The sequence below is a fragment of the Hypanus sabinus genome, chromosome 25 (assembly GCF_030144855.1).
Source record: "Hypanus sabinus isolate sHypSab1 chromosome 25, sHypSab1.hap1, whole genome shotgun sequence".
NCBI classification, from domain to species: Eukaryota; Metazoa; Chordata; class Chondrichthyes; order Myliobatiformes; family Dasyatidae; genus Hypanus; species Hypanus sabinus.
In genome coordinates, this window is record NC_082730.1 from 13,769,152 (window position 1) to 13,788,786 (window position 19,635).

General features: G+C 42.3%; 1 protein-coding gene across 2 annotated transcripts in view; it reads right to left on the bottom strand.

The window, feature by feature from the left end:
• Positions 1 to 19,635, bottom strand: part of LOC132381033 (Fc receptor-like protein 5) — a 61,913-nt gene that overhangs the window by 35,607 nt on the left and 6,671 nt on the right. The window contains exons 2-3 of one of the 2 annotated variants that reach the window (XM_059950142.1): positions 11,049 to 11,375; positions 8,947 to 9,267 (exon numbers count right to left, since the gene is read on the bottom strand). In XM_059950142.1, coding sequence (XP_059806125.1) covers positions 8,947 to 9,267; positions 11,049 to 11,375 — 648 coding nt within the window. Of the gene's footprint in view, positions 1 to 8,946; positions 9,268 to 11,048; positions 12,623 to 19,635 lie in introns of those variants that run through there. The other variant, XM_059950143.1, reaches the window with a different exon arrangement.

Below are 19,635 nucleotides of genomic sequence, written 5' to 3' on the forward strand. Positions count from 1 at the left end.
TTACTGGAGCCGATTGTGTGAGACAGGATCTGCCTTAATTTGAAAAGGCAAGATCTGGGATAGTCAACATGATTTTGTGCATGGGAAATCTCTCCAAAATTATGACTTGAGTTTTTTGATGATAGAAGCAGTCAGATTGTGAAAGTGAGGATTTGGTTTTCTGACAACACCAGACTTTATCACCGGTGGTGTGCCATTGGGATCAGTGCTGTTATTTGTAAACCACTGTTATTTGTCATCGATATGAAAGTTTGTAATTATAATGTAGGTAACATGATTAATAATGTGTGCATGACACTGTAGTGCAGTGGACAGTAGAAAGAGTTGTCCAAGTTTACATGGGGTCCTGGAAAATGATCTGGTGTTCAGCCCCTTTACTCTGTGCCAGCAACGACCCTGAGTTGGGCCTGTTCCATCTGCCTGCATTTGACCCGTCTCCCTCTCTTGTCGTTACTACCATCAGGTGGGAGGTGCCAGAGTCCTGGGGCCCACGCCACCAGGTTTGTCAGCACTTGGTGATCTGCAGCTATCGGGTTCCTGAATTGGCTTCACTCATCTCAGTGCTGAACTGACTCCGCAGCTCTGGACTCACTTTGAGGGACTCGGTGTCTCATGTTCCATGTATTAATTGTTTACATATTTTTATTATTTGCACCATTCATCCTCATTTGCACATTAGATGTTTGTCAGTCATTATTGTGCGTGGTTTGTCATGGATTCTATTGTGTTACTTTGTTTTGTGGGTATCTGCGAAAAGATGAAACTCTAGATTGTTTATGGTATACATAGTTTGGTAATAAAATTACTTTGAACTTTGAACTAGGAAAGTGGCCAATGGAACAGGTGATGGAATTGAACTCAGGGTGTGTGAAGTGATGCATTTTGGGAAATTAAACAAGGACACAACTTACACTGTTGGGAATGAGGCGTGCAGCTACATTGGGCCCTGAAAGTGACAACACAGGTGGACAAAGTGTTGAACAATGAGTATGGCCCGCTTGCCTTCTTTGGATGGGGCATTAAGTATAGTTGGAATGACATGTTACAACTATAAAGGATGTTGACCAGACCTCACCTTGTCTACCCTGTGCAGTTCCAGTGGAAGAGTGTGATTCAATTAGAGAAGGTACAGAAAACATTCACAAAGATGCTACTGGGACTGGAGGGTTTGGGTTATCGATAGGCTGGGGCAGTTTTCCCTGAAGTGAACACAGCTGAGCGGTGACCTGATAAATGTTTACAAATTAAGACAGGCAAAGGTATGGTTTATAATCACGGTCTTTATCCCAGGTTAGGGAAGTTGGAAACTAAAGAGCCTCGGGTTAAGGTGAGAGGGGAAAGTCTTGGAGGGGCGGAGTTTTCCACACAGAGCAGTGTGTACGTGGAAAAAGCTGCAAAAGGAAGTGCCAGAGGTGGGTACACATCCAATGTTTCAAATAGATTTGGACAAGTTCATGGACAGGAAAGCTTTAGAAAGATACCAGCCAATTGTGAGGAAATGGGAGAAGCTCAGGAAGACACTGGGGTCAGCATGGACGATTTGGGCCGAAGCTCCTGTTTGCTCAACCAATATCTCTGTCTTTCTTTTCTTTCTAAATCTTTTTATTATTATTGGTAATATGGACAGAATACAAATGATATATTAATAAAGAAATTACAAACATACAAATTCCATTACAGATGAAAAAAAAACACAAACAATAGTTACAATATAAATGAGTTTACCAGGACATAAACCATACAATATATGTATGACCATGGTAAGTCTAAATATTTCATAATATATGATATAAAAAAAAACAGAAAAAAGAAAGAAAAAAAATATAATGCAAAATTAGCTAATCTACTAATCTAATAACTAATTAAGAAGAAAAAAGAAGCAAAAAAAGAAAAAAAAGAGAAAAAAAGGGGGCTGTTTATAATATCTCACAAGAATAAATATTCATCAATGCCGTCACTTCTGGTCCTCTCAACATACATAAGCTAAAAGCTGGGAAATCAAATGAACCTGGAACAGGGACATATTACATCATATGAAAATGTTGAATAAATGGTCTCCATAACTTTTCAAATTTAATAGAAGTCTCAAAAACACCACTTCTAATTTTTTCTAAATTTAAACATAACATAGTTTGAGAGAACCAATTAAATACAGTGGCAGGATTAATTTCCTTCCATTTCAACAATATAGATCTTCTAGCCATCAGAGTTAGAAATGCAATCATTCGACGGGCAGAAGAAGATAAATGCAGTGAGTCTAACATTGGTAAACCAAAAATTGCGGTAATAGGTTGAGGTTGTAAATCAGTATTCAAAACCGCAGAAATAATTTCAAAAATATCTTTCCAATATTTTTCCAAAAATGAACAAGACCAAAACATATGAGTTAAAGACGCAATTTCAGATTGACATCTATCACAGATAGGATTAATATAAGAGTAAAAATGAGCTAATTTATCCTTGGACATATGGGCCCTATGTACGACCTTAATGAATGTATTAATGAATGTTTGGCACATATCGATGATGTATTAACTAATTGAAGAATTCTATCCCAATTCTCACTAGAAATAATGTTAAGCTCTCTTTCCCAATCCACTTTGGTCTTATAAAGGGGCTCTGAACGTATCTTCATAATTATATTATAAAGTTTTGAAAGAAGCCCTTTTTGAAAACGGTCTAATTCGAATAAACTCTCCAAAATATCTGAAGGCACAAAATTGGGAAACGTGGGGAGTACAGAACTTAAAAAAGTCTAATCTGTAAATACCTAAAAATATGAAATCTAGGCAAGTTATATGTGTTGGATAATTGCTCAAAAGACATAAAACAATTGTCCAAAAATAAATCAGAAAATCTTAGTAATCCCTTAGTTTTCCAAGCCGAATAAGCTTGATCTATAATGGAAGGGTGGAAAAAACAATTAGATACAATAGGAATATTTAAAATGAATTGAGTCAACCCAAAAAATCTCCAAAATTGAAACCATGTACGTAAAGTATGTTTAACTATCGGGTTGTCACTTCGTTTTGGCAATTTAGAAAGAGCAAAAGGGAGAGAAATCTCTAAAATAGAACCCAGAGCATAAGCTGATATAGATTTCAATTCTAACCTCACCCAACGAGGGCCAAAAGATCCACCTCAATCTTTCAACCAGCATAACAAGTATCTAATATTAACTGCCCAATAATAAAATCTGAAATTAGGTAATGCTAACAAGCCTTCCTTCTTTGTCTTCTGTAAATATATTTTACCTAACCTGGGATTTTTATTCTGCCATATATATGAGGAAATTTTTGAATCAACATTAGTAAAAAAAAGATTTCGGAATAAAAATTGGTATTGCTCGAAAAATATATAAAAACTTAGGTAAAATAACCATCTTAATAGCATTAATCCTACCTATTAGAGATAAAGATAATGGTGACCACTTAGTAAACAAACCTTTAATCTAATCAATTAAGGGTAAAAAATTAAATCTAAATAAATCTTTATGTTTTTTTGTGATTTTGATCCCTAAATAAATAAAAGAATCATTAACTAATTTAAAAGGTAAATTTCCATAAATTGGGACCTGTCTATTCAAAGGAAACAATTCATTTTTTTAAAGATTTAACTTATACCCGGAAAACTCACTAAATTGAGCCAATAATGATACAACTGCTGGGATAGATTTCTCAGGGTTAGAAATGAATAGTAATAAATCATCTGCATACAAAGATAACTTATGAATGTCTGTCCCACGATTAATACCCAAAATATCCTGTGATTGTCTGAAGGCAATTGCCAAAGGATTTAAGGCAATGTTAAACAGTAATGGACTAAGAGGACATCCTTGTCTAGTGCCCCGAAATAGGCGAAAAAAGGGAGATCTTTGATTATTGGTAAACACTGAGGCTACTGGAGTATGATAAATCAATTTAATCCAATTAAACTTCTCCAACACATTAAATAAGTAAGGCCATTCAACTCTATCAAATGCTTTCTCCGCATCTAATGAAATCACATATTCTGAAATGTCATGTGAGGGAGTATAAACAATATTCAATAATCTCCTAATGTTAAAAAAATAATAGCGATTTTTAATAAAACCGGTTTGATCTTCTGAAATAACTTTGGGTAATACCTTCTCTAATCTGGATGCCAGTAAATTGGAAAAAATCTTGGAATCTACATTCAATAAAGATATTGTTCTATAGGATGCACAGTCAGTAGGGTGTTTATCTTTCTTTAATATTAGAGAAATGGAAGCTCTATAAAAAGATTATGGCAAATTCCCCAATCTAATTGCTTCCTCAAAAACCTTAAATAACCAAGGGGAAAGAGTAGCGGAAAAAATTTTTAAAAATTCAACTGCATAACCATCTGGACCCGGTGCTTTCCCAGAATTCATTGAGGAAATAGCCCCTTTAATTTCTACATCCATAATAGGAGTATCCAATATTGAAAGATCATCAGATGATAATCTTGGAAAATTTAATTTCCCAAGAAAATCACACATGGTATTACGATCCTGAGGAAATTCAGATTGATACAGGGAGGTATAGAAGTCTTGAAATGTCTTATTTATCTCATCATAATTAACTGTCAAATTCCCATTCTGCTGACAAATCTTAGTGATTTGACGTTTAACCAAAGCATTCTTCAATTGACTAGCTAACGGTTTACCAGATTTATCACTATGTATATAAAAATCAGATCTCGTTTTCATCAATTGATTTTCAATTGAGGATGTAAGTAATAAACTATGTTCCCTTTGTTTGTAAAGCTCCTTACTAGGAGCGATCAAATATTTCTTATCAATCTCTTTAATTTTATCAACCAATAAAAGAGTTTCCGTCTTAGTATGTTTCCTCAAACCGACAGAATAAGAAATAATCTGTCCACGTATATACGCTTTAAAAGTGTCCCAAAGTGTTCCGCAGGAGATATCATCTGTAGAATTAGTTGAAAAGAAGAAGTCGATCTGCTCCATCATAAATTTTATAAAGTCCAAGTCTTGCAATAAGGTAGAGTCAAATCGCCATTGTCTGGCATTAGAAGCTGTATCCATAAATTTCATAGAAAGTAATAATGGAGCATGATCAGAGATAGCTATAATATCATAGTTACAACCGATTACCAATGGAATAAAACAAGAGTCTACAAAAAAATAATCAATTCTCGAATAAGAGTGATAAACGTGAGAAAAAAGAAAACTCTTTGTCGTTAGGATGCCGAAATCTCCAAACATCAAAAACTCCATTGTCAGTCAAAAAAAGAGTTAATACAAGTGGCCGACTTATTAGGTAAAGTCTAAATAGATAAAGATTTATCCATCAAAAGATTTAAACAACAATTAAAGTCACCACCCATTATTAACTTATATTCATTTAGATTGGGTAAAGAAGTAAATAAGGACTTAAAAAAGTCAGGACAATCCACATTTGGAGCATAAACATTAACCAAAGCAACCTTTTTATTACAAAGTAAACCCATAATTAGCAAAAATCTACCATTCAGATCTGAAAAAATATCATGTTGAACAAATGGAATAGAGGAATCAATAAAAATTGAAACTCCTTTTACATTAGCGTTCAAATTTGCGTGATACTGTTGACCCTGCCAAAATCTAAAAAAATGAAATTTGTCCTCCTTCCTCACATGGGTTTCTTGTACAAAAATGATATGTGTTAAGTCTTTGTAATACTTTGAAAATCTTCTTTTGTTTAATTGGATGATTTAAACCATTAGTATTCCAAGACACAAAATTAATGGTCTGAGCCATAATCCTAAAATCAACCCTTTGGTATAGAAAGGGTTAACCAACTTGTAAACTCATGCACCCGGAAGAGGAACAAAAGTAAAGAGAGGACCCGGAAGTGTTGACAACACAGACATGTTTGAAGTTCAAAAACAGCCCAAATGAAAAAAACTAACACAAATTGATGCAAAAAAAATAGTATTAGAAAACAGACCATCCCCCCACCCCCCAAGAAAAAGAGAAAAAGTCAACATATGACTTAAAAAAAGGAAAAAATGAGACTAATTTTACCCCTATGTCAGTGGAAGAACACTCCATATATAAAGGATATATATTAATAAATCAGCCCAACTTTAAAAATTAAAATCGCTATAATAAAAACCATATTTCTAAGTACAGTTAGTTGTAAAAAATAAGAATATAGTCACTAAAAAAAACTTATAAATCGGGCTCTAGCCCAGACAAAACAAAAAATATTTAAGCTATGATAAGCGCTGCATTGTAGGAAGAAGACGAAAGAAAGAAAAAAATAACGCCATCTTAAGCAAAACCAAAAATCTTTTTCAAAAAACCACCATCTTAATCAAAAAAAAAATTCACCTCCAAAGAGTTAAAAATATACCTTCGAAGGAACAAAGTTAATAGACAAGAATGTAGTATAATGGTTAACGTGTATAAGGCAAAACAATTGATATAACGAAAACACACTTTAACTTAAGTATAAAGTATAGGATAAACCTACACCAATAACCAGAGGTTAATTCTGGTTTAAGAAATCGAGAACCATCTTACATGATCAGAATCATTCATTTATTCGAGAGTGGTGTCTATAGCAGTAGGGAAGTTCTTCTCCAGATAATTTCTCGCTTCTGAAGTTGAAAGAAAAACATTGGCGTGGAGCATTCGACGGAGAAATTCGAAGCTTCGCAGGGTAGAGGAGCGCAGGTTTCAGATTTTTCTCATAACATTCAGCCATTAACGGTTTAAAAAGAAGCCTTTTTTTTAAAGATCAGGACTAAAGTCTTCAACCAGACGGAAGCAGTAATCTTGGAATTTAACCATTCCTGCCCGACGAGCTGCACGTATAAGTTGTTCTTTGTCGTGTACGTAATGGAACCGGACAATCACAACCGAAGGTTTGTCTGTAGCACTCGGTGATCGACACCGACTTCTATGTGCCTGATCCAATAAAGGAGGGTTATTCGGGAAAATAGTCGGAAACGCTTCTTTTAAAAGTTGAGCAAAATATTTCGAAGGGTCATCTTTTTCTATGCCGTCTGGAAGACCAAGTATACATAGGTTCTGTCTTCTGGACCGATTCTCAAAATCGTCACTCTTGGCTTTAAGGGTTTCCATCAGCTTAATGGTCAAAATTAAATCCTGTTGCAGTTTTTCAATAGTCAAATCTCGCTTCCGAGCATCTTCTTGCAGAGATGCGATAAGAGCTTGTTGCTGGTTAATTACTGAATCCGTCTTAACCATGTACTCTTGAAAAGCCTTTATATCTTCTTTAAAAAATTGTTGTAGTTGATCAAATTTTTTGTCCAAAACCTCCATAAACAATTCATAAGTTAATTGAGTTTGTTGTGGCGGAGTCTGCTTCTTTCCATTACCGTTCGGATTACGTCCGGGTTCTCGTCCCTTAGACCTGAGAGACATTTCTGTTTGCATATCTTCAAAAGTTCACAACATACTCTTGGCAGTAAGATCAAAAAAAAAATTAACAAAGAAACTTTCGGTATAGGTAAAAATAAGCTGAATAAGGGTGATCAAAGGTTAAAAAAAAAGTAAAGGTTATGGAGCGAATCCAAAACAGTACTCACTCCATGAGCGTCTCCCGCTGACTCTGTAACCAATATCTCTATGACTCTGTTGCATCCTCTCTAAACTGTAACATACTTTTCAAAGGTTAATATCAGAATTCTATTTTATTGCATTGGTGTGACAGCTTATTGGATCACAGCCAATCATATTGCGGTTCAATTTCAAAATTCAAAGTACATTTAATGTCAAAGTATGAATACTATATACAGCCTTCAGATTTCTGTTTACAAACAGCTGCAAAACAAAAAAAATATAGAATCCATTAAAAAAACTGTCAAATGCACAATGTGTCGTAAAAAAAATAAACCATGCAAAAAATAAAAGTGAGTAAGTAGATTTGGAACTGAAATTCACAAATGTGAGTCCACAGCCATACAACCAGTCATCACGGCAGCCAGTGAAGGAGCCGTTAATTACTGTACAGGCCACCGGCTCAGTTCGGCACAGAGACAGGTTAACCTCGTGGAGCAGCAAGCTGAAGACTTGCCCATCCTTCACATAGGACTGACATTCCCACACAGTTTTGCATGAATTTTGAAAGCTTATTATCCTGTTCACATCCATGAAATGCAGCAGACTTGTTCATATCTGTACATAGACTCAAATTCCCTTCCCATATCTCAAAGTGAGTGAGGTATTTCAATCAGCTGTCTGAAACTCAGTTTCAGTGGCCAATAATTTACTTCGACTGTTCACGAAATTCTAAAGCTAGTGAAGACCATAAGACACAGGAGCAGAATTAAACCATTTTTCTCGTAGAATCTGCCCCACTATTCCATCATGGCTGAGTTATTATCCCACTCAATCCCATTCTCCTGATTTCTCCCTGTAACCTCTGATGCCTTTACTAAACATGAAACTATCATGCTCCATTTTCAATACACCCAATGATTTGGCCCCCAAAACCGTCTGTGGTAAGTAATTCCGCACATTCAACACCCTCTGGCTAAATAAATTTAGCCTACTCTGCTCTCTATTGATAAATAAATCAAAGAAAAGGACGTCCTTGCTTTCTGAGGCTGATTTTTCAGACAAGATTTCCCCATATGGAAACCATGTTTTATCAAATACCTCCAAGTACCCCAAAACCTTCTTCTTAACAATGGACTCGGAGGGTGGAGCAAAGTCAAGATGGTGCTAAATGGCAACTGCCTTGAAAGATGGAAACATAGAAATCCTACACCACAATACAGGAACTTTGGCCCACAATGCTATGCTGAACACATACATACTTTAGAAATTACCTAGGGTTACATGCAATGCAATGTGTAGCTTCTACAGATGTAAATTCCTTACCCTCACTGGAAGTACAAGAGCAGCAGTAATACAGTAATGAAAATAAATATTTAAATGTTTCCTCCCTTGGAATTAGAACTTACTGGTGCCATTGATTTCTGTCACATAACTGCAGATCTCTCTGTTGTTGAAGACTGTCACATTAACCATTCCACTGGATTTTGCTCCAAGCCGATTTGAGGCTCTGCAGTAATATTGATGGTGCTGCTGGTTGAATGATTGACAATGCAGAGCCAGTTCATTGGTGCCTGATACCTTTCGATACCCAGATGAGGTTTGTTCATGCCAGCTGTACTGAATGGGAAGGGATCCCTGGAGGGACTCACAGGAAACTGACACTGAGCCCCCGAGACGCGAGACCTTTGCTGGTGACAGATATCGAAGCACAGGAACGGACACGGGTTCTGTGGGAAAGAATTAAACATTCCGACACTGAAAATACATCTGAAAATCAAACACTCTTCTGCCACTTTATTAGATACACCTGTTCACCTGCTCATTAATGCAAATATCCAATTAGTTAATCATGTGGCAGCAATACAGTCCATATAAGGAAGCAGACATAGGCAAGAGGTTCTGTCTTTGTTTAGATCAGACATGAGAATGAGGAAGAAAGGTGATCTAAGTGACTTTGAAGATGAAATAATTGTTGCAGCCAGATGGTGAAGTTAGATAATCTCAGAAAGTATTGATCTTCTGGGATTTTCACCCACAACGGTCTCTGGAGTTTACAGAGAATGGTGTAAACAACATTAAAAAATCCAGTGAGCAGCAATTCTGTGAACAAAAATACCTTGTTTATGAGAGAGATCAGAGGAGAAAGGCCAGGATGGTCCAAGCTGACAGAAACATAGAACATAAAATAGTACAGCTCATTACAGGCCCTTCGGCCCACAATGTTGTGCCGATGTTCAAACCCTGCCTCCCATATGGTGACAGGAATTCAAATAAACATGTGTTATGACAGTGGTGTGCAGAAGAGCATCTGAAAATACAACATATCGAACCTTGAAGTGGATGGGCCACAGAAGCAGAAGACCAGGAATATCCAATCATTGGCCACTTTATGAGGTACAGGACGTACCAAATAAAGCAGCCCCTGCTTGTTTTAAGACAGTAATGCGAGATAACTGTCACATGTGACAAAAATGACAAATATATCACAAATGGCCTGACTTGGTCTAACCAAGCAGAGTCCACTGCCAAGAAGGCCCACCAGCGCCTTTACTTCCTGAGAAAGCTGAAGAAATTTGGCCTGTCCACTAAAACCCTGACTAATTTTTGTAGATGCACCGTCGAAAGCATTCTTCTAGGGTGCATCAAAGCCTGGTATGGAAGCTGTCCTGTCCAAGACCAGAAGAAGCTGCAGAAGATCGTGAACATAGCCCAGCACATCACACAAAGCAATCTTCCATCCTTGGACTCACTTTATAACGCACACTGTCTGAGCAGAGCTGCCAGGATAATCAAGGACATGACCCACCCAGCCAATACACCTTTTGTCCCTCTTCCCTCTGGGAGAAGGTTCAGGAGCTTGATGATTCGTACGACCAGATTTGGGAACAGCTTCTTTCCAACTGTGATAAGACTGCTGAACGGATCCTGACCCATATCTGGGCTCTACCTTCCACATATCTGTACCTGACTTACACTAACTTTCTTTCCCTTTTCTATTTTCTAATTATGATTTATAATTTAAATTTTTTTTATATTTACTTTGACTTGTACTTCAGGGAGCACGAAGTGCAGAATCAAATATCGCTATGATGATTGTACACTCTAGTATCAATTGTTTGGTGACAATAAAGTAAAGTAGTAGTAGTAGTGTTTGCTGTCTTTCAGAAGAAAATGATATTGTGACTGGGTTTAGTGATGGAAACATGTGGCATTGATGTTAATGCAGAGATAGTGAGGGATGGACAGGGTGGGGACAGAGATCATGAGACATTTACTTTACTTGTAGATGTAAATTAAATCTCCTATTAAAAACTGCTCATAATTCCACAGTAATGTGAGATATCTGTTTGGTGGCTTTCAGGAGATAATTAATTTGTGACTGGGTTCAATGACCTACCGTATAGAAGAGAACATTTGACACTGATATGAATGTGGAGATAGTGAGGGATGGACAGAGTCTGGACACTTACTTTATGAAAAGTACAAAGTCAATCCCTGAGAAACCTACCATCAGATACTTGTAGATGAACATTAAACATCGGATCGTTCCCTGGTGTTGTAATTCCACAGCTGTACCATCCTGTATCTCCGGAGTGAAGATCCACCATAGTAACAGTAAATTTTCTCTTGCTCAGGTTCTGTTTATCTGTGATTGACACTCGTCCACTCCGTCCGTGTTGCCCTTTTGTTTCCACTAAAACTGAACATTGACGAGTCCGTCCATGGCACCAGTACTTTGCCTGTGAGTGGTAATGTGTTTCATAGTGACAATCGATTGTGATCGCTCTTCCCACAACTCCTCTTACAGATTCCTCTGCCCACAATGCATCTGAAACTGAGGAGATTTGAGGAGAAAAGAATAACACAAGGCAAACAAATATTTTTGAACATGGTGGAGGAAGATCAGATTCCAGCAATGGTAGACCTGATGAATCCACTGAAGGGGATTTCTCCAGCTGGATGTATTCTTCCCTCAGCTGCATTTCTCCCCTTTTCTCCTGATCTGTTTCAACCTCTTACACACCTCCAAACTCCACTCTCTTTCTTCCCCATTCCATCTGGATGTTGTGCTTCACCTCTCCTCAGTCCCTAACCACCTAATGGACCCAGTCTCACACCTCTTCCACTCCTTTCTACTTTATCTCATTCTCCACTCACATGATGCAGGGTTTTGATCCAAACTATTGACATTTCCCCTCCCCTTGACAGATGGTGTTTGACCTGTTCAATTCCTCCAGGAGTGTATTCCGAACTCCAGTTTCCGACATCTTTAGTGTCGACAGGTATTCAAGCACTGTTGTGGAAAGAGTGAACATTCCTCAAACCAACATTGATTATGCAAATGTCCAGTCCTGTCTGTCAATCACAGGGGAGGAAATCAATCAAAACAAGCAAAGTCAGCAGCATTTTATTCACAGAGACCCGGTCAGGACTTCTCCTCCAAAGACGACCAGGCCGCAACTATGGAACAGATTACAATGGATGTTTTGGGCTGAGATCTTTCATCAGGAGTGAAGAAAAAAGATGAGGAATCAAAGATAAAAGTTGGGGTTAGGGCTGGAAGACACACAAGATGATAGGTGTAACTGGGGGGAGGGAGAGTGTGTGAAATAAAGAGCTGGGAAGTTGTTTGATGAAACCTATACAGGGCTGGAGAAGGGGGAATGTAACAGGACTTGTCTATTGACATGATAGAAGGCCATGGAAGAAAGAAGAGGGGGAAGAGCACCAGAGGGAGGTGATAGGTAGGTAAGGAGATAAGGTGAGAAGGGAAAGGGGAATTGGGAATGATGAAAGGGGGCAGGGAAATACAGGAAGGTAGAGAAATCGATGTTCATGCCATCAGGTTGGAGGCCACACAGATGGATTATAAAGTGTTGTTCCTCTTATCTAAGTGTAGCCTAATTATGACAATGGAGGACGCCATGGCTTAACATGTCAGAATGGGAGTGGGAAGTGGAAGTAAAATGGATGGGAACAGGGAGATCCCACTTTTTCTGGCAGATGGAGTATAGGTGCTCAGTGAGGCGGTCTCCCAATCTACGTCAGGTCACACCAATATACAGGAGGCTGCACCGGGAGCACCGGATTCACAGGTAAAGTGTTGCCTCACCTGGAAGGACTGTCTGGGGTCCTGAATGGTAGTGAAGGATGAACTGCAGGGGCAGATGAGGCATTTGTTCTTCTTGCAAGAATAAGTGCCAGGAGGGAAATCAGTGGAGAGGGATGGATGGACATGGGAGTTGCATAGGGAGTGATTGTTGTGGAAAGCAGAAAGTGGGAGAGAGGGAAAGATGTGCTTGGTGGTGAGACCCCATTGGAGATGGTGGATGTTACAGAGAATTATGTGCTGGACACGGAAGCTGGTGGTTGGTAAACCTTGAGTCTCTGCGTCCAGCACATAATTCTTTGTAACTTCTGCCATCTCCAATGGGATCCCACCACTAGGCACATATTGCCCAACCCACTTTCTGACAAAGTCCTATAAATGCACAGTGGAGACTACTCTTATTGACAGCATCATGGCATGGTATGAAAACATCAATGCCTTGAACAGAAAAACCACAAAAGATAGTGTGTACAGCCCAATCCATAACTGGTAAACCCCTCTTCATTGCTGAGCACGTTGCTAAACTAAAAACAGCATCCATCATCCAGGCCTTGCTCTCTTCTTCCTGTGGCCATCAGGAAGCAGGTACAGGAGCCTCATATCCCACACCACCAGGTTCAGGACCAGATATTACCCCTTAACCATCGGGCTTCTGAACCAGAGTGGATAATTTCACTGATCACTAAACTGATTTCACAACCTATGGACTCACTTTTAAGGATTCTACAGCTCTAGTTCTCAAATATTACTTAGTAACTATTTACTTATTATTATTATTATTATTTTGCTTTTCTTTTGTTATTTGCACAATTGTTTGTCCTTTACACATTTGTTGTTTGTCTGTCTTTGTTCATGGGTAGTTTTTCATTGATTCTATTGTGTTACTTTGTATTTACTGTGATTGACCAAAAGTAAATGAATGTAAGGATAGTATGTGGTGACAATTGCAATGTGTACTTTAATAATAAATTTAAGTTTCGTTTCTGAGAATGATGCAATAATTTGATCAACATAACACAAAAAAATGATTGAAATTGGGTACATTTCTAGTCAATTTTCAAAGGTCTTAAATATGAGTGAACACTGGAATTAAAAGTTGTGTAATGGACAAAATGAGTGTTTGCAGCTTGATGCAGTTTGCAATGGTCAGTGGGGTGTGAATCTGCAAATAGAAACTGCTACTTTTTCCAGAGTTGACATGTAACTGGAACCCAAGGTGTACAATCAGCCTCGGAGCTTCTACATGAAGGGAGCTACAGTAACTCTGCTATCTCCTCCAGCTCCATACACATTTCCACTGTCACACTTGATCGGTCCTATTCTCTCATGTCCTATCCTCTTGCTCTTCACATACTTGTAAAATGCCTTGGGGTTTTCCTTAATCCTGCTTGCCAAGGCCTTCTCTTGGCCCCTTCTGGCTCTCCTAATTTCATCCTTAAGTTCCTTCCGGCTAGTCTTGTAACTTTCTAGATCTCTATCATTACCTAATATTTTGAACCTTTCACAAGTTTTTTCTTTTCTTCATGATTAGATTTTCAACAGCCTTTGTGCACCGCAGTTCCTGTACCCTCCTATCTTTTCCCTGTCTCATTGCAACATAGAATGTGCAACGTCAAACAAATATCCCCTGAGTATTTGGCACAGTTCTTCTGTACATTTCCTAAGAACATCTGTTCCCTATTTATGCTTCCAAGTTCCTGCCTGATAGCTTTGTAACACTTACCCAACAGGCTGGTATATGTCTATGGGAAAAGGAGATCCAGCCACACACCAATCCCACCGCCTGTACACGCAGGTGCTGTGAGAATCGAGTTTATGCCTCGCGCCCGCCCACAGTATCAAACCCACAACGAATACCGTTATGAAATACACTTTAAAGAGTTTACTAAAATTAAAAGAGTATTAGGCAATACAATATATCTATATGCAAAGTAAACAAACAAAAAGGCACCAACTTATCTAAGTTCAGTCAGTTTAGTGCACATCGTTGGAGCTCAAACATCGAACCATTCGATCCATCGTCGCTTGCTTCCGACCTCCACGTCTTCGCACCTCGGACCACGCCCGGTGGTCTTCCGAGCAGTGCAGCGCACGTCCACCTTCCTCGACGTCTTCCTCCAGCTCTCCCCCAAAAAGCCCGTGAAAACCCCTGCCCCAAGTTCCCAGCCTCACAAGACAAAATAACATTCCCCATTGGTTAACAAATGAATACAATTACCATATCAACAAGTATAAAGCAAAACAACTGCGAGAGAAACACTTATCAAAGAAGCATTCCTACTCTTAACAAACCAAAAAACCCATTTTGAGTAACATACACAAAACATTGTACATTCTCTCCCCACCAGCAAATGTCATTCCCTCATGGCATTACCAGAGTTCCCCAATGCTTCTTGCAACACACAAAACCCAACCCAGGTGCAGAAAACAGTGACATAACTACCCAGAGCAATAGAAATCACACTCGGTTCTCCAGGCACCACATATGTCAACCGCTCCGGGGGCGCCTAATCCTCTGAGATCTCCATACTCCTTCTGCCCCACTGGGCTCCCCAGGTCTACCTGACAGACCCTCATCCCCTTCTTCACGGGGGTCCTCCCTCACCTGAAATCTCTCCGGCTCACACTCAGGTTCCACCCTCTCTCCCCCCAATGTTGGCTGCCTCTCCATCTGACCCTCAATTCCCTCCTCTCACCCAACTCAGTATGGGCCAGGAGCCTCCTCTTCTGGTACTGGAGCGCCAGTGAATGGGAACAGGGCCCACTCATCTGGGTCGTCCTCTTCCGAATCGGTAGCCATTCCTGGGTGAGAGACCTGTCCCCACTCTTCAGCAGCGGGTCTTCCCTTTCTCCGCGCCCTCGCAGAGTCCTCGTACTAGGCGTAACCTCCCTCTCGGGCTCCTTATCCACCTGCACCGCTTGACCCAAGGGCAGCAGGTGATTCCGATGGAGTACCTTGATAAGCCCTTTCCCATCCTCAGGTTTCACCCGGTTCGGCATCTGGCTCTCTATTACATAGGGGCTGGCCGCCCATCAATCGGCCAGCTTGTGCTTACCAGGGAGTCCCAAATTCCGTAAAAGGACCCGGTCGCCCGACAAACTTCACCTTTCAATCATACCGCATGTTATTTCTCTGGTTTTGTTTGGTAGCCGCCGCCTCGGCCAACTCGTACGCCCGCTGTAACTCCCTCTTCATGTCGGATACATACTTTAGATAGGACTTCCCGGGTAATTCACCCACTTCACCCCCAAAACACAAGTCAATTGGCAACCTCGCTTCCCGCCCGAACATCAGATAATAGGGCGAGTACCCTGTAGCATCATTGAGAGTACAATTGTAACAGTGAACCAATTGTCCAATATGATGACTCCATCTACTTTTCTGCCCAATCTCCAGCATCCCGAGCATATCCAACAGGGTCCTGTTGAACCTCTCTGGCTGAGGATCTCCCTATGGGTGATAAGAGGTAGTCCTGGATTTCTCAACCCCAAGCATAGTCAGTAATTCATGGATAAGGCAGCTCTCAAAGTCCCGCCCCTGATCACTATGGATTCGCCTGGTAAGGCCGTAATGAACAAAATACTTTTCCCATAACACCTTCGCCACTGTCGTCGCCTTCTGATCCTTAGTGGGAAATGCCTGAGCATAGCGAGTGTAATGATCAGTGATGACCAAGACATTCACGGTGTTGTTGGTGTCAGGCTCAATCGACAGGAAATCCATACATACCAAGTCCAGAGGTCCCACACTCCACAAGTGCAACAGTGGAGCCACCGACGCTGGCAGGGTCTTCCTCCGGATGCAACGACTGCATCCCCTACAGTATTCTTCGACTTCCCCCCTCATCCGGGGCCAGTAGAACTGGTCTCTGAGTAATCCACAGGTCTTTTCCACCCCCAAGTGTCCAGAATTATCATGTAAGGCCTGGAGTACAGCCTGTTGATACTCCTGCGGCAGGACCAGTTGCCAACCGTGGGGTTGGTCCGGAGACGGCGTTACCCGGTACAAGATTTGGTTCTTTAACTTTAACCGAGACCACTCCTTCAATAACAGAGGCACGAATGGGTGTTTCGCTTTCTCAGCCAACGCCACATCCCCCTTCTCGACCGCTCTCCACACTGTGCAAATGCCTGGGTCATTTTGCTGAGCAGCTGCCACTTCCCCCGGACTCAGTTCCAGCAACTGTTTAGTCCGCAGTGCGGTCAGGTCACAGTAAGCTAGGGGTATGGAGTCGTCAAAAACCCCCAAGTGGTCCACGGCTCTTTCCATCCTCCCTCTTCCCTCAGCCTTCACAGTGATAGCAAACTGACACATCGCCTTCACTCCAGGGGCAGGGACACTCTCCCACTCATTGTCCTTCTCCTGTTCCCCCGGCTCCCGACGTGACAAAGCATCCGCATCGACATTCTTGCTTCCGGGGCGGTACCTCAGGCTGAAATCATATACAGACAAGGCCACCAGCCACCGATGTCCTGTGGCATCCAGCTTCACCAAAGTCAAAATATAAGTGAGGGAATTGTTATCCGTTCTCACCTCAAACTTGGCTGGGTACAGGTAATCACCCAGCTTGTCCACCACCGCCCACTTCAGCGCCAGGAACTCCAACTTGTGAGTGGGATAGTTTCTCTCAGATGGCGACGAGCTTCGGCTGACAAGGGCTACCGGCCTCAATGCTTTGCCATGCTCCTGGTACAGAACAGCCCCTAGACCCTCTCGGCATCCGTGTGCAGCACATAGGGCTTCTGGGGATAGGCAAAAGCCAACACCGGGGCCTGGGTCAGTGCCCTTTTCAAAGATCGGAACGCCTCTTCACATCGATCATCCCATCTCGAGCCAAAAGGTTCCGCCGGGTTCCAGTATCCTCCGGTATCCTGTCTCTGGTCCCCCGTCCTCTTCTTTCCCACCGGGGGATAGCCACACAACAGCTGAGTCAACGGATGACACACTTTTGCGTATCCCTTCACAAAATCGGCGGTAATACCCACAGAACCCCAAAAATGAGCACAGAGCACCCACTTTCTGGGGTCTCGGCCAGGTGGTCACGGCCTCTATCTCGGTTGGATCAGTAGCCACTCCCTCTTGCGAAATGATATGGCCAACGCAGCTAACCGATGACCTGCAGAACTGGCATTTGTCTAGGGAAAGCTTCAACCCTTCTTCATTAAGCCGGCCCAACACCTTCAACAGCCTCTCCTCATGTTCCTCCAAAGTCAATCCGAAAACTATCAAATCGTCCAGGTACACCAGCACCTCTAACAGATTAATATCCCCCACAGTTCTCTCCATGAGCCTCTGGAAAGTGGCTGGGGCTCCCGATATGCCTTGGGGCATTTGTTCGAACTGAAAGAACCCCAGCGGGCAGATAAAAGCGGTCTTCTCTTTATCGGCCGCACTCATCGGGATCTGGTAATACCCACTTCTTAAATCCAGCACACTGAACCACTTCGCATCACTCAGGCAGGCCAACGCATCCTCGACTCTTGGGACAGTATATTGATCAGGGACAGTTTGCCGATTCAAAGTCCTGTAGTCAACACACATGCGCATCCTCCCATTCTTCTTCCGTGCCACCACTATTGGGGACGCATAAGGACTTCGGGACTCAGCTACGATTCCGGCCTCCTTCAACTTGCACAAGTGCTGCCGCACATCCTCAACATCTGCCGCAGCCAGCCGCCGGGATCTCTCTCGGAACGGGGTGTCCTCCGTCACCCGGATGGTGTGGCGAGTGCTTTTGGAGCAGCCAGCATCAAACTCGCCCCGAGAAAAAACAGCTTCCATCTTCAGCATCTTCTCCACTAGCCTGCATTTCCACTCCGGCGACACTGGGGAATCCCCGAAGTTAAAGGCTTCAGCGGTCAGCTCCCTTCGATGCTCCGATCCCTCCCCGTTAGGGGTCCGCACTGGTGCGCTGGACATTACCGTCACCGGGAACAGATGTGCCAGCGGCATTCCCCTCTTAAAGGTGATTTCTCTTGCCGTGGTGTACCTGACACTTATAGCTATACGCCTCGCATGTACCACCCCTGGTCTCTGCACTTCGGGCCTCACCAGTGCCCCCGCCGGAAATCGTGTTTCCCCTTCAAGATCATCCGGGGCGTCTACTAACAGGGCTTCACCCGTCGGCACTCCTGGGAATCTGGGGGTCCCCATCACTAGGGCTACCTCCCCGGGTCGGATCACCTTGGGCCTCGCCTGCGTACACCACACCGTCCCTCGTTTACACTCCGGGTCCAGCCCTTGGGAGGCAACCCCTTCTTCGAACACCGCTCGAAACACTGGATGCACCGAGAGGGTCTCCAGAAAGTCTTCCCCCACTTTCTCCTTACAAGCTCCCAGGAGCCGTCGCACAACGGGGGAGTTAGTGCCCACCAGGAGGGCAGCACCACCGGTTTCCACCAGGTCAGGACACACCGACACCAACGTCTCAATAGCTTCAGACACTCCCACATCGCCCTCCGAGAACTCCAATCTCACCGATAGGTACCCATCGTACGGGTAGTCACCCTCGCTCACACCCCAAATCTGCAGGGCGTCAAATGGGGTTACGGCCAAATGCTTTAGATATTGATTGTAGAAAGACCGGTACAATAAGGTCACCTGCAATCCCATATCAAGAACGGCTTTTGCGTAAACTCCCTCTATCCGTAGACCCACACTGGCATGGGGTCCTACCAGCCCATCCGGAATAGAGGCGTGAGCACCCGGTGGTCTTCCGGCTGATCTCTGGGAACGTGTTCCTCCAGAGGCTCCAGTCCGTTCCCTCACTGAGCCTCTCCTAAGTTTCCCCGACATCTCTCCCTTCTTAGTCGCAGGGGGGCTTGTCCTCTGCGGGACTCCTTGTCTCTCACAATCCCACCTAAAGTGTCCCTCCTCTCCACAGCTATAGCACACCCTCGGCCGCCCACAGTCCCGCCTGAAATGCCCCTCTTTCCCACAGTTAAAGCACACGCTGCCTGCCGCCCCTCCTCTCCCAGGACGGCT